This window comes from Trachurus trachurus (assembly GCF_905171665.1).
Source record: "Trachurus trachurus genome assembly, chromosome: 11".
Classification (NCBI taxonomy): Eukaryota; Metazoa; Chordata; class Actinopteri; order Carangiformes; family Carangidae; genus Trachurus; species Trachurus trachurus.
The window spans coordinates 2825052-2849346 of record NC_139904.1 but is presented as its reverse complement, the minus strand read 5'-3'; the positions used below and the strand labels follow the sequence as shown (position 1 = coordinate 2849346).

Genomic DNA, 24295 nt, shown 5'->3' with positions numbered 1-24295 from the left:
AGCAGCTCACCTGTTGTCAGGTCAGGTGAGTCGAGCTGTGCTCAGATAAACTCACAGTCTGCTGCTGCTCTCATCCTCCAATGCAAGACTGCATTACAAATTAATCAATCAATAAATATATCAATATGAATATGAGAGTGTAGAGGTGTAGAATCCCTTATTATTATTCTTTGATGGAGCTGCAGCTGCATCTGTTTTACTTCATCGTCGCCTCTGTTGTCAGGTTTCCAACAACAGGAAGGAGGGACAGACCAAGAGATTGACAGGCTGGTTCAGTGTTACTCTGTTGCGCGGCTCGCGAGCCCCATGCGGCTCGTCAAGCTATAATTGGTGGCTCGCATGGTAGCTTCCTATGTGGTAACACAGCCAATACATTTTTTCAAATGTGCTACTGGACTACAAAAACGCAAACATCCGAATTATACTTCTCCCTTCACCCAAATAATGAAGGTGAAAGGAAGTATTTTAAGCCTTAATGGTGATCCCTAAAGGGGGCATTGTCAAACCTGGCAACGCAGCCCGCAAGCCATGTGGCATTGTTTACAACACTTGATGGTGTAGCTAATAGTAGGCTATAGGAAGCATACAAGATGAGCACAGAAAATTTCAAGACATGTGGACAGACAACTTTGTATTTGTTCTGCATGGTATGAACCCTAACAAACCCTCACTGTGATTGCAACAACAAACTACAAATACACATTAAGAAAGTCAAGGACATGCATGCCCAGCTTCCGCTCATCACAGTTTTAAGGTAAATATGGTCTTAAATGAAAATGTATTGGCTGTGTTGTTTCTTTTTTTGTGGGATGTCCAATTTATATGTAGAAATGCACATTTGCAAAGGTGACTTACAGTAGTATGTTGTCGCAAAAGTGGCCCTCCCCTTGATTTTGCACTGCCAATGTGGCTCTTGTGAAAAAAATAGTGAGGATCACTGGGCTGGTTGATTGATTGACATGATGATGTCATTCATGCACCATCATAATAAAAATCTTATATATATTTTATAAAAAATGTCTGTAGTGAGTCTGTCGTGTGCAAAATGAAAGAAGAGAGTTTCCAACAATAACAACCGGTTTCATTTTACACTCAAGGTTGTTGCTTCAATAACTAAACAAAATCCAAATCCGTCTATTTTCCAATACAAGCGCTCTACACACACATTCACTTCAGTAACATGGTGAAAATACCGATCACCGGCCGAGTCAAATACATTATGCATGACATCACTTCCTCTCAGGAAGCTCACCAAAATAAAACACTGAACTAAACATGGACAACGTCAGTCCTGCAGTTTTGTCTTTTGAAAACCAGAGCTGTTAAAGCAAACAAACCTAGAGCTGAATCAGAATGTGAGACGTGGGACGAGGGATGAAGACGCTGCAGGACAGAAACAGGTTCCTGCTCCAAAGCTGAAGCTAAACTGTCCCTGGATCAGTGAAGGTTAAATAATATGGATAGGGACAGTGCATATTGATGAACAATAGTATGAAAGATTACTCTTGTAAATATGCCGGATTATAACAGAGCCGCTAATTTGCATCTGCAGTCCCTAATAAATAAGTAAAATACAGCTAACAGTATACTACATAGAATAAAAATAATACAATAAATAGAATACAGCTAACAGTACACTACACAGTCAGGATAAGATAATACAGTAAATAAAATATAGATCACAGGAGGAGAAGTCCTGTACAGTTCAGGGTTCAGAGCTGTTTGACTGAACAAACATTATAAGAGTTATTTTCTGCAGTAAATAAAGGAGCAGCTGTGTGTTGTTGAGGAGGTGATAACAGGAGGAGGAAGAGGAGGAGGAGGTGTGAGGCCTTCAGGAGCTTCACATCTGATGTTGAGAAATAAAAATGAACAGTTTCCACTGCAGGAAACGGTTCTTTTATTTATTTATTTATTTATTTATATATTCATTCATTATTTGCATTTTTGTCTCTTTAATATGTTTCTGTCTCTCACATCTCAGGCACTTAGCTCGTGCTCTCAAGCTTGAATTATCGAAATCAGTCTCAAGCTTAAATAAACGCACATTGTCAACATCTCTAACAGCCAGTAATGAGATGTCAAAACAACACACACACAGCAGAATAATTGCGGTATAAACTATTCCAGTGTTCCTTGAATATTCATTTGTTGTTAACAGTCGAGGAGACGAAGTCGAGAGCCAAACAGATGCTTTTTTTTCCCCCCCTCTCTTCTCTTCAACAATGTCTAGGAATATTCAGCAGCGATGTCAAACTGAGAGATGTTTACAAACCTGGGCAGCTGCTCAGACATGGATTCCAAAAATTTAACAAGATCCAGAAGCCTTTATTGATTTTTTTTCCTTTTGGGTAATGTATGCAGCAAAGTAGAAAATAAATATATAAAAAACGCAAAAGAAGAAGAAGAAGAAGCTCACTTGGCTGCATTCATCGGGGCACAGCAGTGAATAACTCCATGTTTGTAGAGAGAGGGAAGACTGATATGTGCCACCAGCCGCTGCTGCTAAACCCACATCAGTCTGCAGAGCGGCGTCGGTGTTCGATGATCCTGCCTCGTGTCGGAGCCTCGGCTGAACCCGGAGCTGACGTCGATGCTGACGACTCGGAGAATTTAACCACTTTTCCTGTTTGTGTTTGGTCCAAAAAACCAGTAGCATGGCTCTGCAGCTCTGCAGGAGGAGGACAGATGGAGGTGTGTTAGTTGGTGCACGACATCGACAAACGAGAGTATGATCAAAGATCATCTACTATGACAAGAGGGCTCAATACAAGCTGCTCCAATTATATGAAATGGTTTTTACTACACTTCCTGTCTCCTAAAGTGGGCGTGGTCACCGTCCCTCCACCTCCTGTGTGTGTGAATTTATAAAACTTGTCAGTAAGGGAAAGTGAGCAATTTATATTTTCTTATGATAACATTACAAACATTAGTTAGTGCGGTGGTTCGTGAACATTAGAGGCAGGTCTGGAACAAAGTTCATTTTCTCCTGATTTGTCTGAAATTTGTTCATTTTAATGTCTAAATGTTCAGAAGAGATGTGGCTTGTGAGAAATTCAATTCAATCAGTCTTTATTATCCCCAAGGGGGCAATTGTTTTTGCAACAGTGGCCAACACTTACACAACACCCAAGTCAACGCAGATACACACACTACAAATAATACATGTCACGATAAGTCAATAAATAAATAGTCCAATATTGACTCAAATATTTACTTCGGTGACTATAGATCGAAAGAATCGACCAGAATCTGAGCTCACGTTCACTTCTTCCACTGGAGTCAATAGACTCAAGACCTGTTGCTGCTGCTGGTCTCCTAAAGGGGGAGGAGTCACGTTCTGCTGGTCTCCTAAAGGGGGCGGGGGCACGGTCTGCTGGTCTCCTAAAGAGGGCGGAGCCATGGTCTGCTGGTCCCCTAAAGGGGGCGGAGTCACGGTCTGCTGGTCTCCTAAAGGGGGCGGGGGCACGGTCTGCTGGTCTCCTAAAGGTGGCGGAGTCATGGTCTGCTGGTCCCCTAAAGGGGGCGGAGTCATGGTCTGCTGGTCCCCTAAAGGGGGCGGAGTCATGGTCTGCTGGTCCCCTAAAGGGGGCGGAGCCATGGTCTGCTGGTCCCCTAAAGGGGGCGGAGTCACGGTCTGCTGTTCTCCTAAAGGGGGCGGAGTCATGGTCTGCTGGTCTCCTAAAGGGGGCGGAGTCATGGTCTGCTGGTCTCCTAAAGGGGGCGGAGTCACGGGACACAGATACAGGAAAGTGACTCGTAGTGGAGCGTCTTGTTTCTTAATGATGATAACGATGATGACAATGAGATGATGAGCGCTAAGGTCTAATCCTTAAGCGAAAAACTGATTGAATTTCCGATGAGTGGATCCTCTGTGCCCCCCCCCCCCCCCCCCCAACATATCCCAAGATGCATTGTGCACACGGCGAATGAGTGTGTCCCTCTCTCTGCTGAGACCTCGGAGGATGTGGGTCAGATTTAAATGGGTCGTCCCGGCCGCGCTGAGATGTTCTGGTCCAAAAATGTCCTCCGGTCTCTGAGCGGCCGCATGTACGACATGAGCCGGGTCTGGACTCTGAGCCAGGAGCAACAAACACACAACTTGTAATCAGGTTTACAGAGCCGGGGGTCTTCCAGAGACTCCAGTCTGGCCCGGTTCGGGTCCACGTCCTGGTTGTTGTTGTTGTTGTTGTTGTAGTTGGCTAACCGGGCGCCAGCAGATGTCAGCCGGTCCCTGAGAGAGCGCCACCTTAATCCTGCCACAGCCGGCTGCACGCTCGCGTACAAAGCTTCGCTCCCTGGCAGACCTTTCTTCCTCGCCTCGTTCTTCTTGGATTCAAACTGGAAATCTTCCCATTTGCAGTCGCTTCATTGCCAAGGTGACAAGACAAAGACCGAGTCCCGGGTTCAGGTCTGGAACGGGGGACAGTGTTCACAGCACGGTTTAATTTTTTATAAAATGTAAACCACGTTTCTGTTTTTTTTTTCCCCCAATTTCTTTATTGAGTTTTTGCAGACAGTACAGAACAATACATCAGTTTCACATTATGTTAGAGCGTCTGCATTAGAGTGAAGTACAAAAAAAGAACAAGACAAAAAGAGAACCCCGACATGAATCCCACTATCCCTCCCAACAACCCATGTCAGATGTAATCACAATAAACGACTAAATTATTAGGCACAGGGTTCCTACGCAAGTATGGAAAGTATGGAAAAGTATGAAATTTGATTTTATACATTTCCAGGTCTGGAAATGTATGGGAAATGGAAACTATTGTCTGGAAATATATTTATCATCTGGTTTTGGTCTTATCTGAAGTTATTTGGGTTCATTATTTTGTACGATTGTACCTAGCTACAATCTCCTCGAAATGATTTGGTTACATAATGGCATATACATTCAGAATAATGAAAACAAATGATTAATTACATGCTTTTTTATATTATGCACATCTATTTACTCAAATATTACAAATTATTTGAATTTTTTTACCAAGAAGTCTTTAAATTGGGGTCTGGAAAAAGTATGGAACTTGGACATTTCAAATGTGTAGGAACCCTGTAGGCAACATATAACAACATAAGTAAATAAATGAAGTACAGTTAAGACAAAAAAAAGGGAAAAAAGGGTAAAGTATCAAAGGTAAACCACGTTTCTGTTCGTAAAAGTTTGTCCCTGTGATGTTTCTGCTCGTCTGAAGGTGATGTAAATGTTTCAAACGGCAGTGTGTGTGTGTGTGTGTGCTCAGCGCGGCTGCTGTTTTCACCTCTGCAGCTCTTTAAGTGCCTGGTTTCACAAACCAAACTCACCTCACGCCGCTAATGGTGTTTGGAAAGATTACTGTAATGCATTTCTCCTGTCTCCCCCCTGTCAGCGGCTGGCGTTCAGCCCGCTGATGCTACCACAGGCTGGGTGTGTGTCTGTGTGTGTGTGTGTGTGTGTGTGCAGTGTTTATTCACCGTGGCTTCCCGCTTGCTTTCTAATTACTCTCTACTCAGAGCGTCTGAGGCCGGTGTGTGTGTGTGTGTGTGTGTGTGTGTGTGTGTGTGTGTGTGTGTGTGTGTGTGTGTGTGTGTGTGTGTGTGTGTGTGTGTGTGTGTGTGTGTGTGTGTGTGTGTGTGTGTGTGTGTGTGTGTGTGTGTGAGGGGAAGCTGCCGGCTCGATTGGATGCGATGTCACGAAACACATCAGGGACAGATCCTCCAGACTTGTTAAAGTTCCCAAATCAATCCACACCTCTCTCTCTCTCTCTCTCTCTCTCTCTGTCTCTTTAACTCCCCTGTTCCTCTCTCCTCTCTGTGGTTTAACTCCTTCACGTCTGCCCCGGTTTGGGTTTTAAATGTAACTGTGACTGTAAATAAAATCAGAATAATGACGGTAAATAAACAGAAGGGAGTCAGAGGGTTCATTAAATGGATAGTCCACCCAAAATTGAAATTGCACTCATTATCTCCTCCCCCTCATGTGGACTAATAAGGGCTGGGAGAAGTTTCAGAGTCCTCCGTGGTTACAGGGGGTCTCGGTGTAGCAGTGCATGTCCATATAACGGTTGCAAATGGATACCAACTGTCTTCGTAACAAAAAGACACACCAAAAAACATCCAAATACCTCCATGCTGCTCGTATGTAATGTCCCTCTTGTATTGAAGCCCCGAAATGCGAAATTGTCCCAAAAAAAAAGAAAAAAAGTCTATATTTCAAGCTTGTTTTGTAGCGGACATTACATACGAGCAGCATGGAGGTATTTGGATGTTTTTTGGTGTGTCTTTTTGCTCTCTGCTACGCCGAGACCCCCTGTAACTCAGAGAAGCCACAGAGGACTCTGAAACTTCTCCCAGCCCTTAGTCCACATGTTGGTGAGTAGATAATGAGTGAAATTTCATTTTTTTCATGTTGTAGTTGTTACGAAGATGACGAAGACATCTCTCCACTCACTCCAGTTAGAAGAAGGGTGCATTCAGACCTGTGGCTCGTTTGCTTTGTTCTGATTCAGGGGTTAAAATTATGAAATTGTTGCATCTTTTCTTTTCCGTGCCAGTTAAGTGGTAAAGAAACATATTAAGTCGATGGTGGCTCGCCGGCCTGTCAAACATACCATAATGAAATAGCGGAGGAAATTCGTCTGATATGAATCATCACCTACAGGATAACCACCTGGCTCTGTAGCCAAGGTAAAGGTAAATACACAGTAACTGGGTTAGAGTTCTACTTCAAACATTTCCAAATTATTGACTATTTGATTTTACACATTCATAGTGTTGTAAAATTAAGGGATAGTTCAACATTTTGGCAAATTGGCCCATTGCCATAATCCCTATAGTCATACAGTAGCAGTAGGTTCGTTACCTTTAATTGTTGGTGCAAGCTGTTTTTAGAACGGCGGAGCAGAGCCGTGAGCTGCTCAGAGCTACGCTACAGAGGCTCATTATGGGATTTCTTGGTTTCCCTCATCAAATACACAATCCAACAACTCCACAATGCTCTGGTGGACAAGTTGTGACCTCCACATTCACCACGCTATGAGATAATAACACAACGTTACTACACAGAGTTGTTTTAGAGGGAAATACATGCAAAACCACTGATGCGCGTTGCCTTCAGGGACAGTTTTTCAGCAAGCAGTCTCTGTATTTACCTCTAAAAAAAAAAAACCTGATGTCATGAGCCGTGACCTTACACCAGCCACAAAGTGACATTTTACTGTTACTGTTGTTTTGAAGATGTGAAAAGAAGCTACACACTTTAATCACCCGCATCGTGTGGAGACATATTGGATTTTACTTAATGAAAAGAAATCCAACATAAAGCTGAGACATGACGGTGCCTTCAGGGGTCACGTTAAAATCATTACTGTGTTTCTAAGGCTTCTTTTTACTTTACAGACGAACATATTTCTTCTTAAAGAAAAACACATTCCACAGAAAGATGAATAGAAACATGAACCTGCGTGTCCTTTAAAATGAAAAAGCAAAGACCTTTTTCTTGACTTGTTTAATGGAAATAAATCCACCACACACACACACACACACACTTCATCCACTGATAGAAGCCTCAACGGAGCAGCAGGAAATGCACCGACACATAAACATGTTTTCAATAATTGCCCGACTCTTTTCACTATAGAAGTAAAAACAGCAACATCTGTCCACAGCTGCACAGCACAGATCACACACACACACACACACACACACACACACTGCAGATCCAACAACAGTGAGTTACAACAGAACAATGAAAGACATTCACAGACTGGATGTTTTCATTGAACACTGCCTCGTTACAGAACGGGTTTATAAAGTGGAAGTACAGATGATCACAGTGGTAGAAATTCTTCCTTCCTTCCTGTCTTGGTCCTGTCAACAGTACAAGTTTGACCCCGACCAATCATCGTCCACGTCCATGCGCCAGTTCATAGGTCATCGAGGAGGTGTGACAACAAGCTGTCAATCATTGGTGACCGTAGTGCTGTGTGTGATAGCCTAGCGGTCTTTTGCTCAGACATGAAAAAGACAAGAAGGAGAAGACGGTTGTGGACCCGTCCCTGGGTCGGGTGAAGAGGACAGTCTGACTGTCTGAGGTGCAGAAATGAATGTGTTCACCTCAAAACCATTCATTTATATTCTGCACGAGGCAAACTAACGCAGGGGTTCTCAACTAGTCTCACTCTGGGCTCCACATTTTCCCATGGTCATTAAGTCACGACCCACTTTTATAGAATTCAAACCAAGATTTTTTTTAAAAGCCTTTAAAAACTCATCTAGCTCTTTATTGAGCAAAGTGCATTTCAGAGCACATGAATGAAACTGAGGAGGACCATGACAACTGCATGTACGGAAGTGAATAAAAAACTGCACAAAATGGAGACCAACAAAATGATATATTTGACTTCTAATGCATCTCTGCATTCAGAGCATATTCACAATAAATATCAAATTGCACAAAATAAAGACCCACAAAACAAAACAAAACAAGATTCACTGCATTCAGGCCACATTAATAAGAAACTGATATATTTGCATTCAGAGCAAATAATAAGAAACTGAGGAGGAGCATTACAACTGCATGTGTTCACGTGACGCGTGCCTTTCAAAATAAGTTATTTTTCAAAATAAAAGACATGTCCAACATCAGATGTGCATTAAATATTATTTACATTTTTGACCAGCTGTCGGCGACCCATCCAGAACGGGTCTAGACCCACTTTTGGGTCCCGATCCACCAGTTGAGAACCACTGAACTAACGTACCATGACATGCATCAGGGCGCTCTGTCTTCCTATTGGTCAACATCAAGGTTCACGTCATAGGAGATTCAGACTAAAGCCCTGTTCGCATGGGATTAGTAGCCTATTACCTGGGGACCTCTGGTAATTTATAATAATTGCGGAGGACGTCTGTGATCTTAATCCCGTGGAAACTTGTTAGTGTTGATACTAGATGTCGAAGAAACTCTGGATGATCTCCTCTTGTTGTAGTTTGATGCATAGACTGTAAAAAACATGGACGTCACCCATTGGTTTTGGGGAGTCGTTTTTGTGACTCAAATATGGCGGCCTGAACAGCGCCATGTTGGATTTTGGTGGGCGTGTACTTTCCATATTTGGAGGTGAGGCGGTAACTCAACAGGTCAACCGGCCAAGACCCCGCCCACTGGCCTCGAAGCAGCTGTCCACGGACCTGCTCGGACCTGTCACTCAACGTTTCCACGCCCTAATTCATGCAAGAATTTTAGACCTAATAACAGTAAAACGGTAGAGTTAAAAAAAATATTCACCCCCCTCAGAGTGTGTGCGGGGGTAGAAACTATCGATTGAGACCAAAAAACGTGCTGACACCAGGCTTTGATCATGTTTATTGAGGATGTAAAGTCGGTGATTTTAACATGGGGGTCTATGGAGAATGCTGCTTTCTGACACCAGCCCCCAGAGGAAGAAGAGGGGATTGCAGTTTGTTGAACGCCGAAGTGAGCTTCACTTCTCAGACCGACAACTGCCCCCTTGGTTTGATGTTGTGCGACGGCAACTTCTGAAAACTTTATTTAAACTCTTTACCTGTCGATGCTGCGTCTGCACTTCCTGTGTGTGTGTGTGTGTGTGTGTGTGTGTGTGTGATGTTGGGGGGCCCGGGGTCACAGCAGAACGCCTCCCCCTCCTCTCACTTTCATTACAGCCACAGTGGGAAGCCACCGTGTATATGCACAACAAACTGATTGAACCTCCTCTCCCCCCTCCTCTCTTGTTTGATGTCTCCATCCGTTCACCACCCTTTATTTTTTCATCTGTTTCTCCACGCTCCCATTTTTCCCCCTCATCTCTGGATTCACATTATCTCCTCTCTCTCTCTCATCTCCTCTTTTTTTCATTTTAACCCTCCTTTTACCCCTGGACATGTTTGTCCACCTCTCACTTTCCCAACTCCCCACGGTCAAATGAAAGGTCACTGGGGCCTGATTTTTGGCAAGGAGGTGTATCTTTGGGTAAACTCTGGATGTCCCGAATTTCAGAATGAAAGTCCAATTTTTGGGCCCGTAATGAATTTTTACCACAAAAATGTCCACCTCTGCCTATGGGTTTTTTAATGTATTTTAACTAACACATATCACCATGAAACTTCCCAAGTTTGTTACTCACATTAAGACAAATATTTTTTGTATTACAAGTTTTGTCAAATTTTATGTTTAAATGTGTAAATGGGGCAATATCTAATGAAATATGCATTATGGCATATGCAACATTTCCAGAACTGAAATCTGAACAATGGATGAAGCTACTTTCACACCGTAACGCCGGGGCCCCACCGGACGCTGAAGTGCTGAGAAGCGGGGGCATTTTCATTTCGGCGTCCAATCCTCCGCGGCTGCCTCGCGCCCTGCAGCGTTCGTTTCTGCGTTTGGTCTATTTTGTGCACGAGCCGCGAGCCCTCGCGTCAATCTTGGCAGGAAGTCACACAAAGAAACACGAGAGAATCCGGTCAATTTTCAAAATAAAACACCGGGAATGACAAACACGTGTGCGTTTGTCTATTTGTGTTTATTAATCGAAACAGAGCGCGAGAGATGAACACACACACACACACAGCTGAGGGGCGAAGCGCTTGTCCCCCGGCCGCCACAGAGTTGTTCATTAATGGTAAACGCTGGATGCGCTGGCTGATAAGTTTCGTTTTTAATGAGGAGGAAATAAATAACTCAGCTGTGATTGAAAAGCATGAGTCGAAAGTTGTAACTGTGTAGTGGAAAGGGGTGCAAAGTAGGAAATGGTAACTGGTTGTGGAAACCCTGCTTTACATTGTTTTAATTGTATTAATCTGTCCCGCTGTCGAAGGGACAGATACAGGAAATCTTTCCTGCCACATGCCATCACACTGTATAATAACAGCTGAAAAACTCTGGTCATAACTTACAGTCACTGCGCACTTTATTTTTCTACACACAGTTACACACATTGCACATTTTCTACTTTGCACTAAAATCAACGCTGCCAATTTGTTGTTGTATATACTTTTGTAAACATTTTATTTTATTTGCTATTTCTATTTTATTATGTATAGTTTGTTCTTTATATTCTTATATGTTGTTATCGTCACTGTGTGTCTGTGTAATGCTGCTGCTGCACTGTAATTTCCCAGCTTGGGATCAATAAAGTCTATTTATCTATCTATCTATCTATCTATCTATCTATCTATCTATCTATCTATCTATCTATCTATCTATCTATCTATCTATCTATCTATCTATCTATCTATCTATCTATCTATCTATCTATCTATCTATCTAAAAAAAAAATCATCATTCTGAAGGTGTGGCGGCTTTTATTTTGCCGTGGCGGTGCGCCACGATCAGTTACATGTAGAGGAAACCCTGATGTATCACAAATATTTGGGAGTAACTGATGTAAATGTCTCTCACTGTAGGTAAACATTTCCTCCTCTTCCTCTTCCTCCTCCTCTTCCTCTCTGCAGCCAAACCCAAGAACTCGGCCAAGGCGGTGACGGTCCAGGCCGGGACCAAGTCTGTGGTGGTGGCGCAGTGCGAGGCGGCCGAGGGCAAACCGGCCGCCACCATCAAGTGGCTGTCGTCGGTGGGGGGCAACCACTCCACCAGCACCACCAACGGGCCGGACGGGACGGTGACGGTGCGCAGCGACTACCGGCTGGTTCCCACGGCGACCGACAACGACCGGGAGGTGACCTGCATGGTCGACCAGAGGACGCAGGAGCGGCCGTGGGTCAATACCGTCAAGCTCTCCGTGGAGTGTAAGGACAACACACACACACACACACACACACACACACACACACACACACACATGGTTGAAAACACTCATTCTCACACTGTAATGTCTTTTTAAAGGGATAGTTCAACATTTTGGCAAATTGGCCCATTGCCATAATCCCTATAGTCATAGCAGTAGGTTCGTTACCTTTAATTGTCGGTGCAAGCTATTTTTAGAATGGCGGAGCAGAGCCGTGAGCTGCTCAGAGCTACACTACAGAGGCTCATTATGGGATTTCTTGGTTTCCCTCAACAAACTCATCAAATACACAATCCAACAACTCCACAACTCTCTGGTGGACAAGTTGTGACCTGCACATTCACCACGCTATGAGATAATAACACAACGTTACCACACAGAGTTGTTTTAGAGGCAAATACTGAGACTGCTTGATGAAAAACTGCCCCTGAAGGCAACGCGCATCAGTGGTTTTGCATGAATTTCCCTCTAAAACAACTCTGTGTGGTAACGTTGTGTTATTATCTCATAGCGTGGTGAATGTGCAGGTCACAACTTGTCCACCAGAGCGTTGTGGAGTTGTTGGATTGTGTATTTGATTGTGATTTGAACCAAGAAATCCCATGAGCCTCCGTAGCGTAGCTCTGAGCAGCTCACGGCTCTGCTCCGCCGTTCTAAAAATAGCTTGCACCGACAATTAAAGGTAACGAACCTACTGCTATGACTATAGGGATTATGGCAATGGGCCAATTTACCAAAATGTTGAACTATCAATTTAAACATAAATTATAAACGACATCAGCTCACAGCTCCAACTAAAGACACAAAACACCAACTTGCATTAACATCAGAGGCTTTTATTTTGAAAGTCACATGCAGAGCTGCACTGAATGGGTTAAAGTACAGACTTGTTGCATCAAACAGGAAGTGTCTCAACACAACAAAACGAGCGGCTGCTGAATCTTCGTCTTAATTAAGGAGCCCTGAGTGGTTTACCTGAGCTCTTCCCCTTTAAGACGCCTCGTTAGCTCCTCCACCTCCTCCACCTCCACCCTGACGTTTTACAGGACGGAGATGAAGTCTCAGAGCAGAACAAGAAGAAGAAGAAGAAGAAGCAGCCATGCGAGACGAGCAGCCGAGTGTTGCAGAGCTGAGTTCAGACGGTTAGGTCGGCTTTAGAGAACAGAAATCACAGACTAATTAAACTACATATGTGTGTGTGTGTGTGTGTGTGTGTAAGTGTATAGTATGAGGCTGCAGTTACACATCTGTCTTTATTCTTTTATTGTTAAGGCTTTTATATTTGCAGCTTCCCAGCTTCTGTCCTCGTGTTTCATAGTTTGTTTCCTGTCGTGTTTTCTTTATTTTTTAAGTCTCTCAGTGTGTTTTGAATCATTAATGATGACATCATCATTATTTAATGACCGTGTTGTTGCATTTTATCTTTAAACAGAAATCACAGATGTTACATAAGCTGCAGTGATCACAGGTTAGGATGCAGGAGGAGGGATTCTTCACTTTCCAATAGTGTGTCGGTGTTTGTGTTTGTGGTTGCTGTGTGTGCGTGCGTGTGTGTGTGTGCATCCAGTCAGTTTAATATGTGCTGAGGTTGTTATGCAACTGCTGCAGCAGTGAACAGTTGTTTTAAAGCTTATTCACTGTTTAGCAAAGTGTTTACATCAGACTGTTGTACAACACCTGGATGACATCTGTATGTATAATATATAATATAATAATAATTATTATATTTTAGCACCTCCTTTCTCCTCTCTCCTTCATGTCTTAGACAAGTGTATTAAAGGGATAGTTCAACATTTAGGCAAATTGTCCCATTGCCATAATCCCTATAGTCATAGCAGTAGGTTCGTTACCTTTAATTGTCGGTGCAAGCTATTTTTAGAACGGCGGAGCAGAGCCGTGAGCTGCTCAGAGCTACGCTACAGAGGCTCATTATGGGATTTCTTGGTTTCCCTCATCAAACTCACCAGGGAACTATCCTTTTAACAGAAAACACAAATGCAAAAGCCACAACACAACAATGAAGACAATGATTAACAACTAATTCCTGACATTACAGTAGCCAGTTTCACTTCACACTGTTTCCTTCAAATCAATGACATTTCTTTTTACTGAGTTTACATCAAACATGGTCGAGTAACGTCTCCTTCATTCATTTGTTTATTGTCATCGTCTGTTTTCACTCACTTCCCTGTTGTGTTGTGTCTTTTGCATTTGTGTTTTGTGTTAATGCACCGGTGAGACGACTCTTCTCAGCCTGGTGACAAACCATCACACCAGGAAACTGTGATCACAGGAGACTGTGTGTTAGCTCACAACTTACAGCTCAACTTAGAGTTTGAAGAAGTGAATATTTATCCTGAGAAATATAGAAAATCAAGAACACACACGTTTACTTTGCACTCACACACACACGTTGGCGCCCTTTCTCACTTTTTTCTGTGGTTTTTAATCCGTTAAATTCAGTTCTAATTTACGTGGGATTAAAATCTTACACAGCTTCAGTTTGGCTTTGCAGAGATTTAGGAGAGATGACGGCGGCATCTCCACCGGGTGACCGACACCTCCACCTCACACACACACACACACACACACACACAGGATCAACCTGACCTGTCGAGTTGTTTACAGGAAATAATGAGGAATAAATATATGAAACTCTTTTACAAGACTCCACTGTGTCTCTGAAGGCCTGTACTGTATATGCAAGTAAAATCAGCGTCTGTGTTTGTGTAGTAATTGTGTGTGTGGGCGTTTACAGTACGCACACTCATATGTAAATACAAACAAGGCCGAGATCCTCACCTGTGTGTGTTTGTGGACATGTTTGTCCTTGTACTTGTGTTTGTAGCAGCTCTTAACAACACGACCTCGTTCTACAGGACTCATCAGCTTCATAACGAGGTTGTTACGTAAAGGGATAGTTCAACATTTTGGTCAAATTGGCCCATTGCCATAATCCCTATAGTCTTAGCAGTAGGTTCGTTATCTTTAATTTCTTGGTTTCCCTCATCAAACTCATCAAATACACAATCCAACAACTCCACAACGCTCTGGTGGACAAGTTGTGAGCTGCACATTCACCACGCTATGAGATAATAACACAATGTTACCACACAGAGTTGTTTTAGAGGGAAATTCATGCAAAACCACTGATGCGCGTTCCCGTCGGAGGCAGTTTTTCAGCAGCAGTCTCTGCATTTACCTCTAAAACAACTCTGAGGGAAACCAAGAAATCCCATGAGCCTCCGTAGCGTAGCTCTGAGCAGCTCACGGCTCTGCTCCGCTGTTCTAAAAACAGCTTGCACCGACAATTAAAGGTAACGAACCTACTGCTATGACTATAGGGATTATGGCAATGGGCCAATTTGCCAAAATGTTGAACTATCCCTTTAAAAACCAATAATCAGACTTCTCAGTATGTTTGTTTGCAACCTGTATGTGTGTGTCTGTGTGTCTGTGTGTGTGTGTGTGTGTGTGTGTGTGTGTGTGTGTGTGTGTGTGTGTGTGTGTGTGTGTGTGTGTGTGTGTGTCTGTGTGTGTGTGCTTTTCTTTTTCTTCACCCTTTTCATGTTGAGAATCTAAAGACAGAGAGAGAGAGAGAGGTGTGTGTGAGGAGTGACAGGGTGTCAGAGCAGTGAGAGACGAGCAGCAGGACAGGAGGGTGTGTGAGTGTGGTGTGTTATTCATGTCAGAGTGTGTGTGTATGTGTGTGAGAGCTCTTCCTGGAGAGCGCTGACCTATAAAAGCTGATCTGTGGTACCCAGCAGACAGAGACATGATCCCTCACACCAGCACTAAACCAACACACACAGAGGGGTGGCAGAGTGTGTGAGATGTGTGTGTGTGTGTGATGTGTGTGTGTGATGTGCTACTTCCAGCTCTGTGAGGAACTCCTTCACTCCCGGCAAGGTCGGGTTTTAGACCAAGTCTGCTTTAGAGACGGAGGACTCAGGTCCCACTTTACAATCAGATCATTTATCAGGAGTTCATAATAGGGATGAGCAGAAAAATCGATTCACATAAGAATCACAATTCTCATTTAATACGATTCAGAATCGATATAAAATGTCCCAAAATCGATAGTATATATGTGTATGCAATGATTTCTGAGAAATAAAGTAGAGACAGTCAAAAACTGACAGATATAAAGATATAAACACACTCTGTTGTTGTTACATTATTTGGGAGCTGTTTGTGTTTTTAGTCTTTAGATGTGAAGTGTCAGACGTCACCCTCAGGTTTCTAGGGATCCTCCACACCTGTAGTCGTGAATGAAGTGTAAACAGGAAATGAGTTTTGCACCAGGCTGTAAACATGTTGATTTTAAGAGGAATTATGATAAAATTCATACCTTTAATTAACTCCCAGCTCCAGAGTCCTAGTTCTGGTTAAATCAATGCCTTGTAACTAGTTCCAGGGAGAATGGAGCGTCTCTTGGCTGAAAACCAACCTTGTAAGATCAGAGCCTCCGACCCGGTGTCCCAGCTCTCGTCTCCATGGCGACACCGCCACACAAACGTAACGCGCTAACCCGTAACCCCTAATCTCTCGTTGATGACAGATAAGACTACACAGATATACACATGGTAACATGGTAGATGATAAATAACCTTATCCACCGCTCCATGGATTGATTTCTCACCGGCTTCGTTGTTGGAAACAGATGCATGAGACTGGATTTAAAGCAGAAGTAAGCGATCCGGTCGTTTGGGCTAATGCTGCGTTCCAGGCAGGCTTTTGAAACCGTAAATTACAGCTTCAAGTCACAACTTACAACTTTGTAGCGTTCCAGGCAACCCACTCGTGTTTTTCCTTCCTGTTGCACTTGTTTTACCTGTGAAAGTCACTATAACGGCCACTCGTAACTTCCGACCCGTGAAGTCGTACCAGATCGAACTGGTACGACTTCACAGGTCGGAAAAAAACACGAGTTACGAGTTTCCTTGAACGCACCATAACTTCTTGTCAGCCGATGGAGTTAGCAGCCCCCGCCCTCGTCATGGATCTATTGGTCCTCGTCCCTACGTCACCACATTCAGGCGCATCCCTTGGCTGCACACACAGAGAGGACCGACCCTTTATGCCGTTCTCTCTCCTCATTGGATAAAGGTTGTAGGATACAAGGAAAGTTTTCTCCTCGGCTCAGAGCAGAGCAGAGTGACTGACAGACCCGTGTTTCAGACCAAACACTCTATGTAAGTGATTGCTGTCGGAAGATAGAACTATTTAAGACTTATATTAACACAAAAATATCGCTTACTTCTGCTTTAAATAGTCCCCCTTTAACATGGGAGACTCACTCTAGTGGTCAAGAGATGAACTGCAGCTACTGCTCCTCCACCACCTCGGCCTCCTACAACACAAAAACGCTCCGACACAGTAGAAATGAAGATGACTATGAGCTCTAATCTCTCTATCTCTCTCTCTCTCCAGACCCTCCCTCCGTGTCCATCGAAGGCTACGACAACAACTGGTTCGTCGGCCGCGCGGACGCCAACCTGCTCTGTCTGGCCAACGCCAACCCAGCAGCCACCACCTTCACCTGGACCGCGTAAGAGACGCACACTCCTCCTCACATCATTCCTTCTCCTCCTCTTCCTCCTCCTCCTCCTCCTCCATCTTCCTCCTCTTCCTCCTCCTCCTCCATCTTCCTCCTCCTCCTCCTCTTCTTCTCCTCCATCTTCCTCCTCCTCCTCCTCCTCTTCCTCCTCATCTTCCTCCTCCATCTTCCTCCTCCTCCTCCTCCATCTTCCTCCTCCTCCTCTTCTTCTCCTCCTTCTTCCTCCTCCTCCTCCATCTTCCTCCTCCTCCTCCTCCTCCTCCTCCTCCTCCTCCTCCTCCTCCTCCATCTTCCTCCTCCTCCATCTTCCTCCTCCTCCTCTTCCCCCTCTTCTTCCTACTCTCTCTTCCTCCTCCTCCTTCTTCTTCCTCCTCCTCCTCCTCTTCCTCCTTCTTCCTCCTCCTCTTCCTCCTCCTCCTCTTCCTCCTTCTTCCTCCTCCTCTTCCTCCTCCTCCTCCTCATCCTTCCTCCTCCTCCATCTTCCTCCTCCTCCATCTTCCTCCTCCTCCTCTTCCTCCTCTTCTTCCTACTCTCTCTTCCTCCTCCTCCTCCTCCATCTTCCTCCTCATCCTCCATCTTCCTCCTCCTCCTCTTCCTCCTCTTCTTCCTACTCTCTCTTCCTCCTCCTCCTCCTCCATCTTCCTCCTCCTCCTCCATCTTCCTCCTCCTCCTCCTCCTCTTCCTCCTCCATCTTCCTCCTCCTCCTCCTCCTCCTCCTCCTCCTCCTCTTCCTCCTCCATCTTCCTCCTCCTCCTCCTCCTCCTCCTCCTCCTCCTCCTCCTCCGTCTGAGAGTGACAGAGTTTCTAATTATTGCTATAATCGCGACAGACGCGGCAATCTTTCCTCTCTAATGATCATTTCTTTGTAATTTTTGATAAACACGACTGATCTCAACATCTCATCCTGATGGACAGATGGTGTGTGTGTCTGTCTGTGTGTGTGTGTGTGTGTGTGTGTGTGTGTGTGTGTGTGTCTGTGTGTGTGTGTGTGTGTGTGTGTGTGTGTGAGTGTGTGTGTGTGTGTTTGTATGAGAGAGAGTCTCTGTGTGCGTGTGTGTTTTTTTTAGTGTGTGTGTGTGTGTTTTTTGATGAATATTGAGCAGGGAGACTGAGCGGCTGTTCTCATGTCTGATTTCTCCCACATTAACGCTGCCTTTGAATCTCACACTCACAAACAGCCTTTTTTTTTCCAACTCTATCAAATCTCTCTCTCTCTCCTTCTCCATCTTTATTCCTTCTCTTCTCTCATCTTCCTCTCCCTCGTTCTTATCGATTCATCTCTTTGGTTTTTCTCCTGCTTCATCTTATTTCATGCAAAACATTTTCTCTGCATCTTCTTTTTCACTTCTTATTTCCTCGTCTCACATGTCCTCTCTCTCATGTCCCCTCCTTGTGCAGGTCGTCGGGGGCGTTGCCGGACACGGTGGTCGTCGACGGCAACAAGCTGACGGTGAAGAAGGTGGACGACGCCGTGAACACGACCTTCATCTGCGAGGTGAAGAACAAGCACGGAGCGAGTCGACACCAGATCACCACCATCGTCATCGGTGAGTCCCATGACATGCACACACACACGTGCACACACACACGTGCACACACACACACACACACACACACACACACACACACACACACACACACACACACACACACACACACACACACACACACACACAGCGATGTACACACTTGCTGCACACAAATGGAAGTGTGCACAGATACAATGCAACAATAACAACACAACATCAAAGAAACTGAATGCAAACACACAAACATATGCACACTATGAATCCTGATATCTAGCTGATGTTGCACCACACATCATGCACTTGTGTGTGCACAAGTTCAGTCTCTGCAGAAGTTGATACACTTGTACACAAATTCATGCACATAAACATGAACCTCTCTCTGACACATGCACACAAACACACACACACACACACACACACACAGACACACACTCATGCTGGGATCAGGGCTGATCTGAGAGCTGCTGGTTTCTGGGTTGTTTCCCATGGCCGCCGCCGCTGCCGCCATGTTGGGTCTGTTCCTGCATTTCATTTCATTTTTTTTCCAGGGGGTTGAAGTTGGTGTGAGCCGGTTTGCCAGGTTTGGTTTCTTCTTTCTTTCGTTCTTTCCTTCTTCTCTTTCTTTCTCCTTTTCCTCTTTGTGTTTTCTAACAGAACGACACTAACTCCTCCTCCTCTGAGCTCTTCCCCTCTTCTTTTTAAAGGACGATTCCGGGCAAATTCAACTCTGGGCTGTATTTTCTAAACATTTCAGGTCTAAAAGAAGGAATCTGAAGAGTTTCAGTTTAATGTCTCCTGTTTTGCGGTAGTTGTCTCTGTCCCCGCATCGCCACGACAGCGATGAACGGGAGCGGATTGAAGTTCTGCTGCTTAGGCTGTTTCCATCCCTCAAAGCCACAGACAGCGTCAGATGGAGACTCAAACATGCACCCAGAAGTGTATTTACTTCAAGCAAGTCAAGAGTTGATATTCCTGTGTTTATGACACAAACGGGAGCTTCCGACTGCACCTGAACACACCGAGCATCAACTTGGGTCTCGCGCTTTGAGACTTTGAATTAGATCTAGTTTTACAAACATGTCGGCTTGTTTTAAGTAAATACATTTCTCGGTGCATGTTTGAGTCGCCATCTAACGCTGTCTGTGGGAAAAAAATGGCGGTTTTGTTACAACTACCGCAAAACAGGAGCAATTAAACTGAAAATCTTCAGATTCCTTCTTTTAGACCTGAAATGTTAGGAACATACAGCCCAGAGTTGAATTTGCCCGGAATTGTCCTTTAGGTTTCTTCACCTTCACCTCCCTCCTCCTCCTCCTCCTCCTCCTCCTCTTCCTCCTCCTCTCTCTCTCTGATAGAGTCGGCCCGCTGTGTGCATGCAGCTCTTCCATCTTCTCTGCTGGGTCTTGACTTTTTGACGTTTTGCTAGTCCGGTGATTCAGCTGCTGTTGCCATGGTGTCGGGTCAGGCGGGGGGGGGGGGGGCTTTTCTCCTGCTCTGTCCTCTGATGCTTTCACACATTGATCCGACACGCGCACACACACACACACACACACACACACACACACACACACACACACACACACACAAACACACACACACACATACCTCCACACTCACGCAGAAGCCCAGCAACATGTCGGCCTGCTGCGACGCCTCAGTGCACTTCAGCACACAGACCTTTTATTTTTTATTTTTTATATCAGTGTCGGCTCGACTGCCTCTTCCTCTTCTTCTAAATCTCCTCCATTTCTTCTTTTCTTCTTTTATTTTATTTCCCTACTTCGAGGAATTAGTTTCAATAATCACCATGTTGCACTTTAAGAAAAAGGGGGAGGAAAAAAACACACAAAAAAAAGGGAAACTTCTCCTTTTTCTTCTGTTTTGCCAAAAGACAAGACAAGAGAAGAGAAAAAGCTACATTTAGAAAAATCCGTGGGAAATGGGAGCTGGAGATTTGAATTGTCTCCTCTGAGAACAAAGATGCTTTGTAGCGCGGCGCTGTGTTGGGAGGATGTGTGGGAGGTTCACAAGTGGCTAAGCTGCTGCTGCTACTGTTCCTCGCTTTGTGACTGACTCAAAGTATCAGGGAGGTACTCACACACACACACACACACACACACACACACACACACACGCATCTATAAGCTTAACACGCTGCATTTATAGACACATGTAAAAACCTCTCAGAGTGCACACACACACACACACACACACATACATGGTGATTCATCCTCCTCTGTTGTTGTGTAAAACGTGTCCTCGCTGTTTCACGGTTCAGTAAAAACAAAGCAACGACTGGACGGACGAGTGCAAAGTGAAGTGGAGACTTTATCTCAGAGTGTGTGAGACATCTCTGCTGGTTGCATTTTGACCTTTGACCCCTACCAGTGAACTCACAGATAACAGTGACTTAATCCTTCGTCTTGTGTTAGCTTTCTGCTGCCATCTATGGTGTTTTAAATCAGCTGTAGAATACACTTAAAACATTCAGTTTGTTTTTCATCTCTTGGTTACATTGTTAGACTTCTTTATCCATGAAAATATTGGTTTTAATGTTTTAGACGTGGGCCTCTGGGCCTTTTTTTGTCAGTTTAGCCCTTGGCTTTAAATGAACCTTCCTCTTGTCAGCTTTCCGCTACCATCTATAGTGTTTGGGTCAGTTTTGACTCAAGTCTTCAATCAGCTGTAAAACACTAAAAACAATTATTTATCATCCCATTTGTTTCTCATCTCTTGGTTACGTTGTTAGACTTCCTTATCCATGAAAAGGTTGGTTTTGCCCTTAAGATTTCAGTTTTAACTCTCATTATTGTTCTTATCATTATAACCAGGTCAAAATTGACCCTAACAACACAAATGTCAAAATTTTAACCAGAGCATTTTAGAATTTTGTGAACAAATTGTTTTATTTTGTTTAAATAGAGGTTCCTGACAAAGTCAAAAAGCCTGGATGCTATAAACAAATGTATGTGGTACTTGTATGCATTTAAAACCTGAAAACGGGTCAGTGGTGACCAGGACACAAGAGAAAGGTTGAAGCAAAGATCCTCTACTGCTCTGACAGGATGACTCACTACGAGCTGCACCGAGGATGTGAAGTGGTGTAACGATACTTCCTGTATTCTGAGTGGGCGTGGTCGTGTGTGTGTGTGTGGATGGATATTTACATTTTCTTGTGCTAACATTACATATTCACACAGCTAACGGTCATATTTAGCATTAAATGCAGTATATACGTTAGATGACGTTACCTTGGAGATCTGTGACAGATCTGGTGAGAGTGTGTTAGTGTGAGACAGAGAAAGGTCGTGTCAAAAATATTCAGAAGATATGTGACTTGTGAAAAATGACTCCAATATATATATTTTTTTCCTTTGTATGAATAGTTTTTATTCCACTTTGATGTTGTTTCAATAGTACACTAGTGGGTTTTCCTTACAGACATATAAAAGACATATGAGAGAACAAACAAAAAAGGAAGAATGAAATAAAATTGAAACAGAATTGAAATATAAAATATAGTTATAATAAAAACCCACATGGCACAGATACAGGAAACTGACTCGTAGCAGAGCGTCTTGTTTCTAAACCCGTCTTTTCTTTAAGTGCAGTGAGAAGCTGTGACCTCTATCTCTTAATAATAACAATAATCATAATGTATTTTATTTAAAATGTGCTTTTACAAGTGCTCAAAGACGCTTACGTGTGGAAAATTACAACACAGAACAATGTCAAAAAGAAATATGATAGAAACAGAATCTAGAGACACTTGACTACACATTAAAAGCCACTTTAAAAAGGTTTGGAGCTCTGTACAGTCTAATGTGTCCGATCTTTACTTTAAATTCAAGCAGTGTGACTCCAGCGGAGCAGGTGCTTCATCATCATCATCACATCAGTCAGTCTCAGTCCATTATACAGAGTTTCAGTCCCATCTACCATCAGTCGCTGCAAACTGAATATGAATATAAATATAAATATTATCTTTCCTGCCCGTTCGGTGACTTAATGAGCTCGTGGATCCGTCCCCGTTAAATAAATATAAATATAAATACATAAACAGGTGTAACGGCCTCTGCATCATAAACGAATCAGCTCGTGAATGTGGAGTGAAAGCAGAAGTGAGTCCTGACTCCTGACCTATAATGAGGGAGTGAACTGGGCCACCGGCTGAAGAACTGGGACTGGTTAGATTCCTTCCTGCCTTTGGCCCAGTTCTACGGGAGCCCGGCAGGATCACTCCCAGCCCTCCAGATGGCCCGGGCTAAAAAAAAAACACACAACACACAACACAACACAACAAACTGGATCCTTTGATTCACCTTCGGGAAAATGATCACACACAAGTTTGTTGTAGTGACGGAGCGAGTTAGTTACTAATTACAGCACAGCAGCAGTTAACACAGGATGGATGAATGATGTGGACAAACCACTCACCTGAGGCTGAGACGTCCAGGTGAGTGGAGGACGGAAAGAAAACACACAAATTTAAAGGAATAGTTCACCCAAAAAATGTAAATTCTACACATAAAACCATTTAATATTCCTCCACACTTCTCGTCCGCTGCAATCCAAGTGTCCTGAAGGGAGATAGTCCAGAGTTTACTGGAAACAACGTAATTTAGGACATTTTTACAGCCTAAACAGTCCTCGATTGAATTTGTCGGGGCGCTCTGGCGTTCACGCAACGCACGCATGCATCGTGCCCGACACAAAAACGTCCATAAAACTACACAAAAACCTTGAAATATTCTTCCACACTGCTCGTCCACTGCAATCCAAGTGTCCTGAAGGGAGATAGTCCAGAGTTTAGGCTGTAAAAATGTCCTAAATGACGTAGTTTCCAGTAAACTCTGGACTATCTCCCTTCAGGACACTTGGATTACAGTGGACGAGCAGTTTGGAGGAATATTAAATGGTTTTTGTGTAGTTTTATGGACGTTTTTGTGTCGGGCCCTATTACTCTCATATAAAGTTTTACGTTGGACTATGAACCGGCCTCCCGGGTCTCCAGATGCACTTTGAGGAATAAAAAACTACTCTGAAGTATTCATCAACATGAGGATGAGTCAATAATGACTGAATTTCATTTTTTTGGAGAACTATTCCTTTAATCCATCATCACTTCCTGTTTTGTTTCCGATGCGGCCGGTGAACGGTCGAAGAGGAAACGGCTGCAGCGGCAGGAATACATTGAGCCAATTAGAGGAGCAGAAGACACAGAGGAAGGTAGACTTATTATGGTCTGCCCTTAACACGGAGCAGGTAGACGGGATCAAAGATCAGTGCAGCAAAATAACCAGAGCTCGGTTTCTGTGGTGAAGATGATTCTGCGTCAGGCTTTTGTCTGTAATCAGTCACATCCAGGTCACATGACCCCCCGACCCCCCGACCCCCCTGACCCCCCTCAACCCCCCCGACCCACATGAGATGAGAATGACTTCATTATGAAT

General features: G+C 43.9%; 1 protein-coding gene across 1 annotated transcript in view; it reads left to right on the top strand.

Moving 5' to 3' along the window:
* pvrl2l (PVR cell adhesion molecule related 2 like) overlaps positions 1 to 24295 on the top strand; it is a gene marked incomplete at both ends in the record, with an annotated part of 250474 nt that overhangs the window by 190308 nt on the left and 35871 nt on the right. Inside the window, 3 exons of the mRNA XM_083982310.1 lie at positions 11461 to 11754; positions 17187 to 17304; positions 18712 to 18860. Of these exons, the coding sequence (XP_083838436.1) occupies positions 11461 to 11754; positions 17187 to 17304; positions 18712 to 18860 (561 nt within the window). The remainder of the gene's footprint in view (positions 1 to 11460; positions 11755 to 17186; positions 17305 to 18711; positions 18861 to 24295) is intronic.